This window comes from Polyodon spathula, chromosome 8 (genome assembly GCF_017654505.1).
Source record: "Polyodon spathula isolate WHYD16114869_AA chromosome 8, ASM1765450v1, whole genome shotgun sequence".
NCBI lineage: Eukaryota > Metazoa > Chordata > Actinopteri > Acipenseriformes > Polyodontidae > Polyodon > Polyodon spathula.
This window is the reverse complement of record NC_054541.1, coordinates 14258026-14273697: the sequence shown is the minus strand read 5'-3', so window position 1 is coordinate 14273697 and position 15672 is coordinate 14258026. Positions and strand designations below refer to the sequence as shown.

Here is a 15672-nt window from a genome sequence, read left to right as displayed (position 1 = left end):
AACAAGACCATTCAAGACATTTCAATATACTTCAGTTCCAAGAACGGAGACTTTGAAGCAAAACAATAAAAGGAAAGAAAGGGCAGCTATGGTGGCAAGCAGGTCGTGATTGAGTCTGCAGGCACAAACACAGCTACATCCCACCCCATTCATTACAACACAAACACAAACACAGCTACATTCCACCCCATTCATTACAACACAAACACAAACACAGCTACATTCCACCCCATTCATTACAACACAAAACAAACACAGCTACATCCCACCCCATTCATTACAACACAAAACAAACACAGCTACATCCCACCCCATTCATTACAACACAAACACAAACACAGCTACATTCCACCCCATTCATTACAACACAAACACAAACACAGCTACATCCCACCCCATTCATTACAACACAAACACAAACACAGCTACATCCCACCCCATTCATTACAACACAAACACAAACACAGCTACATTCCACCCCATTCATTACAACACAAACACAAACACAGCTACATCCCACCCCATTCATTACAACACAAACACAAGCACAGCTACATCACAAATGTAAGTCAGTGTGCCCCAATTCCCAGACCTGGCTACTCATCGGCTCACCATGACAGGAGCGTACAGAATTCTCATGACATTTCAACAAGGCTTTCCGAGGGAGATGAATTGAGCAAATAAAGAACACAAGCAGCATGCAGACACAGTTGTGTGCAATACAAAGGTGACGCCACGCTGACACACGACACTGTTACTGGTCCAGCAAGGGTCTTAACATCCTGGGCTTCCCATTCTGCAGTAGCAGACTGTTTTAAACAGCCGGCATTGGCAGAAGGCACAGTGTTCACAGCAGACTGTGCTTGAGGGCTTGCAGCTTCCCCAGGGCGGCACGCAGTTCGCTGGGGGAGGCTGCCTTGGCTTCTGGTAAGTGTTTTGGGTGTTGAGCTTGTTCTGTACAGAGGGAAAGAGGAAAACATGTTTGAATGTCTTGTAAATCCTGATGAAGGCTCCCAAATGTGGATTTGACTGGCTCGCTTTTTAGTCTTGATGTTGCACAAATAAAAGTTACAAGTGTTTTGGTGAACAAACCCTGAGTGTGGACGCTCTGTGCTGCGGGTGCACTTATTTTATCCAGCACCATATTTCTGTTTCTCACATCACCAGGGGTGCCCTCTAGCAGATGAAAAAGCCATTCAATCTCATTTTCATTTCTCATTTCATTGAAACTGTGCTGATTTGAAAATAAAAAAAAACTAAAGCTGTTTTCTAAGCACACACATTACAATGCACTCTCTTAGTGTTTAATCCAGGAAGGGACTACACTGAAAAAAACTTCATAGCAGTATTTCACATTAGTGTTCATCTGACACAAAGTGCAATACCCTCCTATCAGGGGTTCCAATGGTCACCAGCACCCTCACAATTGCTACTGTAAATACATGTCCTGTAGTAAAGGAGCCTCCAATGTACCTTCATAGGGACAGCTGTCTGCCCACTTTGATAATGACTATTATTATTATTACTTGTTTATTTAGCAGACTCATTTATCCAAGGTGACTTACAGTGACTAGGGTGCGTGAACTATGCATCAGCTGCAGATGGAGCACAAAGAGGTTAAGTGGCTTGCTCAAGGTCACTCAGTGAGTGAGCTGGGATTTGAAGTGGGGGCCGCTTGGTTACAAGCTCTTTTCGTTAACCACTGGACCACACAGACTAGTTAAGAAGGTACACATACTTGTTTTGATTTCTTTTCTGTAGATTTTCTTGCGCTCACTCTTGATGCTTTTGGAAGTTCTGCAAATAAAACAATATTGTTAATTGAGAGGACCAACACATATGTGTCACTATTCTAATATTCTCAATATTTTAATACTCTAATATTCTAATACTCTAATATTCTCACTATTCTATTACTCTAATATTCTCACTATTCTATTACTCTAATATTCTAATATTCTCACTATTCTAATACTCTAATATTCTAATACTCTAATATTCTCACTATTCTATTACTCTAATATTCTAATATTCTCACTATTCTAATACTCTAATATTCTAATGCTCTAATATTCTCACTATTCTATTACTCTAATATTCTAATATTCTCACTATTCCAATACTCTAATATTCTAATACTCTAATATTCTCACTATTCTAATACTCTAATATTCTAATACTCTAATATTCTCACTATTCTATTACTCTAATATTCTAATATTCTCAATATTCTAATACTCTAATATTCTAATATTCTCAATATTCTAATTCTCTATTACTCTAATATTCTAATATTCTCAATATTTTAAGGGCATATAGAGTAAAGAGCAGCTGAAGCCAGTTCACTGATATGGAGCTGGTTCAGTGCACTGTTATACATCTGATCAAGAAGTGCTCGCCTCTCATTAGCATAACAAGATTCTCACAGGGAGGGATGTCTTTCACTTTGAACCAGTGCCAACATGCTTCGTGCTCACTTCCTACTAGCAATAGGTATCTGCTGGAACTTTCCTCACTCATTCAATGCAGTGTATTAGGAATGCTGTGGATGAGGTAGAGGGATCCTTGTTATCTGTAACAATTCAATGCAGCTTATCAAGAGTGCTGTGCTTGAGGTGAAAACATGCAATGTTATATTAGTTTAGGGTCTTCTGAGGGGGATCAGTACACAATTAGAGCATACTTAAGGAGCCAGACAGGTTATTTACATTCTAACTATAAAGGCCTGCTGGTTTGGGTTACTGTTGTAATTATTTCACTCTGGAGACAAACTGCTCATTTTCAGGTTACAGAGGAAGTGATCTCGGTGGTCCAACAAGACTCTGTGTTTGTGCCGTTAAATTCATCTGTGAAGAAAAAAGGACTTTGTGCAACCAGCGATTAGCCCTTAAAGCAGACTCTCAATGTTAGAAGATATTGAAATGATAACACAATGCTTGCATTTTATTTTCTGGTTGTATAGAATGAAAACTATTTTTAAAATCTGTTCAATAAAATACAGACTAACATGTGAATGGAAACAATATATGATGTTTACACAACAATAACCTTAAAAGATTACAACATGAAATTGAAAACCGTGATGTATCTGATTCTGTTTTCATTTAGTGACTAACTAAATCTGTATTTTTTTTTACATGCTTGTGGTACACCAAGATAAACTTCCTTACTCAGAATAGCGTCAAATTTAGAAGGTACAGTATGAAACTGGATCTAGATTAATTCAATCAATGAGTTTCAAATCAATCAAATAGTAACCTTTTTTTTTGGGGGGGGGGGGGAATCTTTTTCCAATAGTACCCCAAAAAACATAAAATGGGGGGGGGGGGGGGGGGGGGGAATCTTTTTCCAATAGTACATCAAAAACATAAAATCAACCATAGCTTCTATGCCTCAACAAACAAAGATCATATATATATATATATATATATATATATATATATATATATATATATATATATATATATATATATATATATAATATATATAATATCATATAACTATCTGCCATTAATAATACACAACAATCTGCCATTAACAATACACAACAATCTGCCATTAATAATACCCAACAATCTGCCATTAACAATACCCAACAATCTGCCATTAACAATATCCAACAATCTCCCATTAATAATAACCAACAATCTCCCATTAATAATACCCAACGATCTGCCATTAATAATACCCAACGATCTGCCATTAATAATACCCAACAATCTCCCATTAATAATAACCAACAATCTCCCATTAATAATACCCAACGATCTCCCATTAATAATACCCAACGATCTGCCATTAATAATACTCAACAATCTCCCATTAATAATACCCAACCATCTGTCATTAATAATACCCAACAATCTGCCATTAATAATACCCAACGATCTCCCATTAATAATACCCAACGATCTGCCATTAATAATACCCAACGATCTGCCATTAATAATACCCAACGATCTGCCATTAATAATAACCAACCATCTGCCATTAATAATACCCAACGATCTGCCATTAATAATACCCAACGATCTGCCATTAATAATACCCAACGATCTGCCATTAATAATACCCAACAATCTGCCATTAATAATAACCAACAATCTCCCATTAATAATACCCAACGATCTGACCATTAATAATACCCAACAATCTCCCATTAATAATACCCAACGATCTCCCATTAATAATACCCAACGATCTCCCATTAATAATAACCAACGATCTCCCATTAATAATACCCAACAATCTGCCATTAATAATACCCAACGATCTGCCATTAATAATACCCAACAATCTGCCATTAATAATACCCAACAATCTCCCATTAATAATACCCAACAATCTCCCATTAATAATACCCAACAATCTCCCATTAATAATACCCAACGATCTGCCATTAATAATACCCAACAATCTGCCATTAATAATACCCAACGATCTGCCATTAATAATACCCAACGATCTGCCATTAATAATACCCAACAATCTGCCATTAATAATACCCAACAATCTGCCATTAATAATACCCAACCATCTGCCATTAATAATAACCAACCATCTGCCATTAATAATACCCAACGATCTCCCATTAATAATACCCAACAATCTCCCATTAATAATACCCAACGATCTGCCATTAATAATACCCAACAATCTGCCATTAATAATACCCAACGATCTGCCATTAATAATACCCAACGATCTGCCATTAATAATACCCAACAATCTGCCATTAATAATACCCAACGATCTGCCATTAATAATACCCAACCATCTGCCATTAATAATACCCAACAATCTGCCATTAATAATACCCAACGATCTCCCATTAATAATACCCAACAATCTCCCATTAATAATACCCAACAATCTGCCATTAATAATACCCAACGATCTGCCATTAATAATACCCAACGATCTGCCATTAATAATACCCAACGATCTGTCATTAACAATACCCAACGATCTGCCATTAATAATACCCAACGATCTGCCATTAATAATACCCAACAATCTGCCATTAATAATACCCAACGATCTGTCATTAACAATACCCAACGATCTGTCATTAACAATACCCAACAATCTGCCATTAATAATACCCAACAATCTGCCATTAATAATACCCAACGATCTCCCATTAATAATACCCAACGATCTGCCATTAATAATACCCAACAATCTTTTATTTCACAAACACAATTCTGTTCATTTTGACAAGAATGTGCTTAGGCTTGGTACTGCAGTGCAATAACTCTGATCCAGCTGAAAGATGGACCAGGCCATCAACAGTGTGTTCTTAACTGTGCCAAACAAACCCAATAACGTAAACACTATCTGCAAAATAATGATGACCAAATGTTCTGAGTGTGTCTCAGGGCTATGAGTTCTGTGTTCACACCAATCTATAGCATATGTCTCAGATCTTCTTTTGTCCAAATAACCAAGTAAGTATTTAGTGATTTGCAGATGCACTGTAGTTCTGTCACCCTCACAACAGTAATGACATACAGACTAATGCTAATATTGAAAGGGAGCGCAGCCCCAGAGCCTTTGGACTGTCTAGTTATTCTCTGCTGCAGAGCTCATCAATTCACATTGGGATGTGTGTTGCTCTATGAAGTATTTAAGAGACTGAAATGCCCTTGCTGGTGTCTGGAGACTAACCTACGATCAGCACTGCTGGGGTCTCTGACTGCTTCTCTTCTCGTTTGCTGGGTTCACAGCAGTCGTTACCAGGAGTCTTCTCCTCCATCACAATGTGTGGAAAGACCACCAGGAAACAGGCAGAGCAGATCAGCAAACATTGGTGCAACAACCTGGCACTCATGTTAAAGGTGACGAGGCTGAAAAATAGGAGACATGAAGAAAAGAGTCTTTTTATTACATTTTATTGAGCAACAATCGGCTTTCTTTTGCTGTTTGCTTTCCCTTTTGTCTCCCTCACATTTCCACCTACATGCTTCCATGCTATTCTAATTATACCTGATTCTTCACAGGTCCCAGTGCACTTTATTATTGTTGCATTTAGTACATAAGTGAAAGGAAAAGAGCAGAAGAGTGGCTGTGTCAAGAGCTGTCCCGTTTACATCATTCAAATAGACCCCTTACTTAGTTACCAGTACGGGAGAAGGAAACAGTGTTTTGATAAACACTTGTGGGAGTTGCCTCAAGGGCTCTAATGCAAATGGTTCTGTCAAACACAAACCCTCAGACGAAGCTCGAAGCTACCAAAGTGTTTTCTTTGTTTTTGCTATCGGCATCTGTCCAGTATGTCTGTCATAGATTAAGTTATCTGGAGTTCAATTGTATTGTGAAATAAATGAATACAGCCGAAGGAAATGCGGTATTGTCGAGCACAGAACAACAGAGTGGACCAGAACTCCAAAAGCAAACATTGCATTTCATCTGAACAGCGCAGTCCATTACTGGCAGTCAAAAGATCTGAAAGTTATGAGAATCAGGAAAACTGGGTTCTGCTGTTTTAGATGTCAGAACAGAAAATGTAGCATTGCAGCCTACCTGTTTATAAGCATGTGCTGGTGTTTGTTAAAATACCCCAATATTTGATGTGCCGTTCCATTGCCAACTCCCTTTCTGTGTTCCATCAAGATATCTGATACATGGGGTCCCCGAGAGGCTCCCCTGGTAGAAGTGATATCTGATACATGGGGTCCCCGAGAGGCTCCCCTGGTAGAAATACAGCCGTGTTGTGTGCAGGGGGAGTCATACAATGCAGGTTCATGTCCTGGCTGGGTGAGGTAGGCTGATCTTAAATAATAGGCAAAGCCTAATTTTAGTCTCTGTGCTTTTAGAAATATGAAAAGGATTTAGAAAAATTAGAATTAATTTTAAAACTGTTTTTTTGTCGACGGATTTAAAAGAGATGTGCATATAATCAAGCACATGTGTATCAACTGAAGTAGATCTTTCTGCAGATCTACTGATATGGAGTCAAGATAATCTAATGGAAATGCCTAGGGGGTTCTCAGAGAGTGGGTGAAATAACCTTTCTCTCCAGCTAGAAGAGACAGTAGCAGTATAAGAGGGCACAGAAGCAGACTTGGCATGGAAAGAGACTCACACATTTTATATTGCAATCATAAGAGTGAAATGCATTTATTTTAATAGGCTGTGCAGAGGATTCTGTTGCATGAAGACGTCTGAAAATATTAAATGAAGAAATAATTAATTGCACAATACAACTGAAAAAAACATACTTATTCCTTATCAATATTACAAAAATTGAATATTAAAAATACATTTTTATTACAATACTAAAATCCCATTATTCATTATTTTTTCAACAGTTTTGAAGATGTCTTAACAAACAACACTATTTTTTGGTATCTGCTTTTCATAATGTCTTTTTTGGAAAGAAAACGTATAATGTAGTGTTAAAGTTAAATTGCACAGAAAGGCTTTATGTACACGTAGCATTATCAGACCCTGTACACTGCAGTTTACTAAAAAGATGTGAGTCTGTCTGTAACAAGCAGCTGTGTTTGTGTCTGCACTGCACAATCCATTCTTTCAAGAGGATTTTCTCAAAACATTTCAATGCTGCTTTTTTCTTACATTGAGAAGAGACTAATTTTATTTCTCCAAGATACTGGAGAAAAGATCCATTTTGGCTGATGGCTCTTATCTGGGGATAACATTCTCTGCCTTCTCGGTGCTGTTTAGAACTAGAGTCGATAAACTTACCTTCTGGCAAGTTTTGTGCTTTTGCCTTTTTTGTTTTTACAAATGGATCTGTCTAATATTATGCTATGGCTTTATTTTGTAATGAAAGCGCATTCTCAGAATAATATTCTCATTTATTCCTGCAAACAGTTGCTCTTTCTCAAAGCCCTCACCCCCGATTTCCATCCTGTTCATTTTATAAGAACATGGATTTTTATACCCACTATGCAATGCTTTGCATTTCTTAACATTAAAATGAATTTGCCACAAGTTTGCCTAGTTACAGAGAAGGTGGAAATCCTTTTGAATTAGCTGGGCTGTGGTTTTAGAGTTCACAACTCCCCCAAGTTTGGAAGCAAAAGTATCTTGGTCCAACAGTTATGGTCCAAATAGAGACCCTTGTGGTGCAACGCTAAGTACACACCACCAATCTGATTTTACACCCCTCACAATGACTCCCTGCTGAAGGGTTTGCAACCTGTTCTGTATGCAATTACATGTCCTTCCATGTCTTCCTATATTGGCTTTAACATCATCAGAACAGTCAAACATCCAACTTGTTCTGGTGGGAAACATAATCACAGTGAACCACTGACTCCTCTGGGGGAGGGGAAGTCTGCACTGAAGTCACAATGTTCTTCAGACTAACCATGGTTGGGTTATTGTTGTGTCTTGGATATTGAAGCACCTTCAAAACACATAGATGCAGTCAGCACTCTATAGCCTTGTCAGATTTCTGCTGCTTTTATCATAGTGACTGAATATATATCCCTGTATTCTGAGGATTTTGATGTAATTCAAGACAACTTCAATCCCAGTCAGGTTAAATTTTAAGCGTGTCATAAGGAAAGCACACTACCCCAAGTCCTGGACCCAATAAAATGTTACAGCAGAAATTTTGTTCTGCTCAAGCCTGCCAATGTTAATCCTTCTCCTTAAGAATGGAGGGTTTTTTTTCCTTGCTATCATTTCAATATGATTTATTCTCACTGTATGTCCAAATAAATTAATTGTGCCTTTCATTTTTTAAGAATTTGTACATTTTTCTCAAAGGAATTATTGATTATATTCATTTTTTTAAATGTCAGCTTTTCAGAATGTTTATATTTCTTGTGCATTATAATAAGAAATGATTATAATGAGAATTGCTTCTCTCAGGGTGCAAGGACTGAGTTTTGGCAGCCAGACACAAACTCCACAGAATGTGTCTCTTACAGGGCTGGCTGATTTTAGTCAAGTCGATGGAAATCACTTGATTTAAAAAAACAAAAAACAAAAAACAAAAAAAGATTTAAATAATTTTCTTTTTCATTTACTGCCTATTTTATATAGTTTCTCAAGGAAATAGATGAAAACTATGTTTTAAATTTATTTTATTAACGCAAACATCTTAAACTCTTACTGTCTATAAACTAAAACTCTTAGGGCTGTATCCTGATCACAGCGCAAATGCGAGTGCAAACGCAAAAGGCGCTTGCCCCCGATTCTGTGGCGCATAAATGAAGCAAGCTTCGTTGCGAGTAATAATAATAATAATAATAATAATAATAATAATAATAATACTGCACTGAAATGGTATTCTGAAGACATGTCATGCCCCGTTAGAGAGCGCCGGCTCCAATCATTAACTTATTCGCCGAAGCGATTCTGCACAATGGGGTCCCGCTGAAACCAGATTTATTTAGTGGTGCAATCAGGAACTTTAACAATTGAACACACTATGAAAAGCAAAGTAGTTTGCTTGTGTTTGTAGGGGAGACCGGAGCTGGCTGTCACACTTTTCACTCTTTATTATTTTCCTCAATCTGGTGACATGCTGCGAGGTTTTGTTCCTCGCTATATTGCAGAATAACTCTTCACGTACAAATTGATGCTTTTGTTTTGTTTCAGCATAACTTTATTCCAAATATGATATTTAAACGGTTGAAATGCGCCGGTCACCTGTGACAACCTGATATGGGGTTGGTTGATTGCCACAGCGGCATGTTCTTGCTTTTACAATAGACAATAATGCAACATTTTTTTTTTTTTTTTTAACAACATAAAGTTTCTACTGTGCACAATGACAGAAAAAGTTATATTTTTACTTTTTATGTGAACATAAAAAAATACAAACCTATATGTATTTGAAATGTTGACCCATGCTGCAAAATAATACAACAGCCTCCACAGAACCAGAGGACAAACAGAAAATAATTTCAATAAGCATTATATAGTGACATATCCCACATTTTGGTGTAAAAAAGTAGAAAGAAAAATATAAGACTTCTTCCTATAGGATTTACATGTGACAACCAACCCCAAAAACTATGTGACAACCTGCCCTAACCAGACTTTACATGATAATTTAATTATCTCAGTTCTACTGGCAGAACCTACTGGTTTTGTTTTTAAACCAAAGGATAACCAGTATCTGGTTCTATTTAACATGGCCACCAGTTCAAACAAACTCCAATACTACTAAGAGTTATAACGTAAATAACAAGATATGCGTTTTATATTTTGGGTATCAAAAATAAATGAAATATGTGCTAACCTTTATGTTAGATGGAATTGACCTCAAATTACAAGAAGGCTGACTTCCAGACAATAGAACACACGGGGGGGGGACGGGGGGGGGGCGGGGTCCTCTGGCTACTCCATCGCTAAATTCTTGTAGTTCACATTTAGAGGATGCCACAATGATAAATAATTAGTTTTATTGAAACCACCATTTCCAACATCCTTCAAACTTACAGTTTGGAGGGACTGTAGAGCTACAACTACGGTACTACAAAAACAAACAAACAAAAAAAAACCAAAACAAAACCAAAACCAAAACAAAATCCATAATTAAAAAAAAAAAAAAAGATTTAAATAAAACAAATCAGATTTAAATCAAACACATCTGATTTTTGTTTTGTTTTGTTTATTTTAACAATAAAACGAATTCCTCTCATACCAGAAGATTCATCGAGGGGCGTCTCTCACAGTACACATTTTATGAAGTGATGAATGTTTCTTTTTTGACATCAACATTTATGTACAGCATTAATTGCTCTTAAAACAATAAACAGCGCAGGAACATACTGAGAGGTACTGCAGTAAACTTCAACACAAGAACGGTATAATAATCCAAATATTTTAGCTCAGAATATTTGAATAAATTATGTTATGCATTATTGTAACACCAGTTATATCTCAGACTTAAATTCACTTGAACCGGTGAGACAACGTTGAACTCTCGAAATGGTTTCATTCCCAAAAAATATTTGTGATTTATTTATTTTTTTCTTTTAATTTTAGGAAATAGAATTTATGGATGCATAGAACAAATTTGAAATAAAATCTATAAAGATATGCGGACAAATTGAACACCCTATTTGTTACAACAAAATGCAGCATAAATGTTTGAGTCAGTAATAGCAAGTGCTAGGGATCAGGCATTTCACGTAATGCCTGACTATATTTTCACAATATGCCTGTAACATATATACATTTTAGGAACACGACGATCACGGTGAGATAGCCGGTATCTGATGCTAGTATTAATTAAAGAGGGCTAATACAAATCACTAGTTTGTTCTTCGTAAGGATGCGGTGGTTTCTTCAGTGGCTCTCAGTCCGAGTAAAGCCGTACGCTTCTGTATTCATGTGTGTTGATACGTATACTTAAGTTGCATTGTTAATGGTCTATTTTTATTATTTTTTTATTTTTTTAATTCCTGTATAATTTAATGCAATAAATAAAGTTGCTGCTAAAGCCAGCCATTTAAAAATACTTTGTTCACAATTATTATTATTATTATTATTATTATTATTATTATTATTATTATTATATTATTTTAAATATTATTGGTTTTTTTTTTTTACACCGACCGGAATTCTTAAGAAAACAAACCCATGCTACTCTGAATTAAAAATGGTAATGTTGGGTTACAATACGTTTGCACAAGGCAATCAGAATTTAATTCAGTAAAATGTGAAACGAATAAAGTCATTCTATCTATATATTATATTGTATAGATATATATATATCTAATATATAATATATATATATATATATTTATATCGTTTAATATGACTTTATTGAAAGTTTTAATCATTAATATATTATATATTATATAATATATATATAGTTATATATAATATATATAATATATATAAAGAGTTGTCAAAAAAAGGTTAAATTTTTATTTTTTTTTAAAAATTTTACAATTTATTAAAAAGTCTAATAAATCTAATCTGTGATTTTTGTCTTATATATTGGAGATTATGAATACATCCAATTTATAATTACACTATTTGTCTTTCATTAATTAATATATGGAAGTTTTAAAAAAAAGCAAATTCTAAAAAGAATCAATTTTAAAATAAAACTGCTTTAATACTAGAAATACAAGTTCAAGGAAAACTGTGAAAAAAACAAAAAAACCCTTTAAGAGCGATAGGTATCCATATATCTTTCAAAATAATAATTACTATGATAAGATCTACTAGTGCCCTTTTAACCAATAACATTGAATGGGCACGAATGCAATTCAAGTCCACTAAATCAAGGAGCATCTCTATAATTAAAGGCAAAGTAGTAGATAAAACATTCTTCATTAATGGTGAGGCAATACCAACAGTCTCTGAGAAGCCAGTGAAGAGTCTTGGGAGATGGTACGACAGGGATCTAAAGGACACAGTTCGTGTGGGAGAAGTTAGACAACAAGCAGTGGAAGGGTTGAAGAGCATAGACAGCAGCGCTTTACCAGGCAAACTGAAACTCTGGTGCTTTCAGTTTGGTCTACTGACGAGGTTGCTGTGGCCACTGACTGTGTACGAGATTTCTTTGAAATACAGTAGAGAAGCTGGAAGCTTTAATCAGTTCATACATCAGGAAATGGTTGGGAGTTCCATGCTGCCTCAGCAGAGTGGGACTTTATGGTAAAGGAATACTGCAGCTACCAGTCTCCCTCTAACCAAGGAATTTAAGTGCGCCAAGGTCAGACTGGAAATGACATTAGTAGAGTCACGCGACAAATGCGTAAGGGAGGCAGTACCTGTGTTGAAAACTGGAAGAAAGTGGGCGGCAAAGAAAGCTGTGGAAGATGCAAAGGCTGCCCTTCGAATTGGTGATATCATGGGGCAAGTTTAGCATGGAAGAGGGGGTCTTGGTCTCAGTTCAGCTCCTCCTACATGGCACAAGGCAGCCCCAGCTCAAGGAGGAAGCTGGTAGTCAACGAGATGCAAAAGCAGGAGGAGAGGATGAGGTGTATAAAGGCCATTTCCCAGGCCAAGCAGGGAGAATGAATGAGATGGGAGAGTGTGGAACAACGCAAGATTGGCTGGCAAGACCTATGGTCAGTGGAACAGGAGAGCAACCACCAAGAAAAGGTGTTAAAACCAATCCTCGCCCAGGACAACTGGAAGCTGCTAGAGACTGGAAAATGCTGACAGATGTTGGTCAACGGCTTATTTTTCCACCTGAGATTGCCACCACTAACCTTTGATCCAGATATTGTCTTGTGGTCTGGGTCAGCACGCCTTGTTCACCTGGTAGAGTTAACACTGCCATGGGAGGATGCTGTAGATGAGGCGTACGAGAGGAAGAAACTGCGATATGCTCAATTAGCCACTGAAGCGGAACAGCGAGGATGGAGAGTCCGGGTTTACCCAGTGGAAATGGGTTGTCGAGGATTTGTGGCACACTCTACAACCCGGTTTCTCAGAGACGTCAGATTCAGTGGCCAAGAGTTGCGTCGCACAGTGAAGAACTTATCTGAAGCAGCAGAGAGGAGCAGCAACTGGCTGTGGTTGAGACGGAAAGATTCTGGCTGGGAATCTCAAGCACAATAGAAAGAAAGAAACGCTGATGTGCAGGTAAGTAAGCTGGGCTGAGATGAGTGGGGGTGGAGGGGGGTGATGCTGGGACGCCAGAATCACCGTCGAGCCCTCTTGAGGTGTCGTGGGATAGTCGACGAAACACTGAGGATCAATCCAGACGGTTGTCATGCTGATGCGCTGGGGAGGCCACACTGTGGTTGATCCCCGGAGCCAGCATCGCAGCCGTTGTGTGTGCTGATGCGCCAGGGAGGCAAATAAGCTGATCCCTGGAGCCAGCATTACACTTCAGCCATTCACACCAGACAGAAGGATATCTACATCATTAAATGGATGGCGACACATATGGATCACATTAGTTTACTGTAAAGCTACGTCTTAGTTGATGCTTATCTTATTGAGAGCCGAGTTCAACTCAGCATGAAGTTTTAACATCTACTCTCGTGTAATGGAAATAATAATTACACCTTTTGAAATGAAATCCATTCTGACATCTACGGTTTTCCAGACTCATCTGTGATGCTCTCTCCACATTCACCACTAACATGATCAGGATTTTCAGCTCAGTATTGTTTTTCTAAACATCACAAGTATTTTATTTCATAAATGTCACAATAGAATACGCTGCACTGTGCCTTAGGGACTGATTAAAGAAGTTTCCAAGCACCAAGAAACTGCTAATCAGCTATGAAAATTGATTTGAAGCGGAACTGGAAAACACATATTCTTGTCTAATTAGGTCTCCTTTGAAACTAAGATTTCAAAAAATGTTAAACAGATTTTAAAAAGGTGACATCAAAACATGACACGCATGGTTATAAATGCAACAAAAAAATATTTCAATGCCAGTTGTCTTTTATATTCCTAAAATAAAATTAAATGAAGTAGTTTGGTAAAAACAGCTTTGCTTCAAAATGTCAATACTAATTCCTACTTTTTATTTCATTTTTTAAACTTACAGAAATAATAATATATTTTGTGTTCATTCAGAAATGTGCAACTTCGCATTAGTCTAAAGAAAGCTATTTTTCTGTAGCTTACAGTTTCACATTGTTTTCAACTGGCACAGATCCACATCTTGATTGAGTACAACATGAAATAAGTTCTTAATAAAGACCTTCCAGAATATCAAACATGTCAAAAAGAGAAAGGAAAATATTCTAGAGAAAAATTGCTTTCAAACCCAACAAGGCGATCATGCTGGAAAACTCCAGCAATGTTTCCATTGAATGTATTTCTAGAAGTTCAAGACGTTCTCTTTAACCCTGTTATAATCCTTGAAGAAGAAAGTCTGTTTAGTTGAAAAGGATTTTATGTTTCCCTTGTGAGTGAGTGGCCAGTGGTGACCTGTGGTGACCACACAGCTTTGAAATTTTAAAGAGGAGCTGCTACCTGTTTTGAAAAGAAACATAAGCATGGCATTTGTGCCCTATAGGCATTTTTTAAAAGCCTGTATTAACCCTGCTGCATTCATGATCTGCTCTTCATTGCACAGGAAAAGCCAACAACTGCACAATATTGGAAACATACCTTTCTTGATGTCCCCTGTTATCTATGTGACCTTGAAAATTAACTGCTCCTTTTTCTAAGGCTCCTTTAGGTCTGTTAAACGAGAACGAAATATCAAGCAATCAGGAAGCCGTGCATTTTTAAAAGGGAAAACTGAGACATGCAAGCAGGGGCGGATCCACACATTTAAAAAAAAAAAGAGGACTATAAATTGGGGCATGGGAGTCAGAGTGCGATCGCTCAGCACTCAACTATCAACAAAGCACATTTTCTGTCCTTAATCACTCTACCATGAAGGTAAAGAGCTGATGTGACACATTCACACTTCTCTCTTACAAATCAGTGTGCCCTGAATCCACTGAAGCAGCCTCACATTGTAACTCAGCTCAGAAACACCATATGCCATTAATAACTTGAAACAATTAAATAGAGGAGAAAACCCTCATGGAGTGATCATTAGCAATGCTGGACTGCCGTCATTTAATGCGTGTTGTAAGAAGTGTTTACTGAGTCCATTTTACAGTGAGGATGCCTGGTTACTGCTGGGGAAAAAATGAATGACACAAAATGACTGGTTGGAAAATATGTTCTTCATTTTACCCCTTAGAATGATTTTGTGCGTTGGGGACTGTGAAGACTGACAGAGCAAGATTCTAACTATTAGTT

General features: G+C 37.1%; 1 protein-coding gene across 1 annotated transcript; it reads right to left on the bottom strand.

Annotated features, from left to right (window-relative positions):
• Positions 1–485: 485 nt before the first annotated feature.
• Positions 486–15098, bottom strand: LOC121320288 (agouti-signaling protein-like). The gene is made up of 4 exons (XM_041258541.1): positions 15028–15098; positions 5671–5849; positions 1739–1797; positions 486–954 (listed from the first exon to the last, which is right to left on the bottom strand). Exons 2-4 carry the CDS (start codon positions 5831–5833, stop codon positions 775–777), a joined length of 402 nt encoding a protein of 133 aa, XP_041114475.1. The 5' UTR covers positions 5834–5849; positions 15028–15098; the 3' UTR covers positions 486–774.
• Between the last annotated feature and the right edge of the window lie 574 nt (positions 15099–15672).

What these genes read in the sequence shown, in the direction of transcription:
- LOC121320288 (XM_041258541.1), bottom strand. Translation starts at nt 5,833, where the DNA reads ATGAGTGCCAGGTTGTTGCACCAATGTTTGCTGATCTGCTCTGCCTGT. An exon ending in CCCAGCAGTGCTGATCGTAG is followed by an intron (nt 1,798 to 5,670) that starts GTTAGTCTCCAG and finishes TTTTATTTGCAG; the next exon opens with AACTTCCAAAAGCATCAAGA. An exon ending in CAGAAAAGAAATCAAAACAA is followed by an intron (nt 955 to 1,738) that starts GTATGTGTACCT and finishes CCCTCTGTACAG; the next exon opens with AACAAGCTCAACACCCAAAA.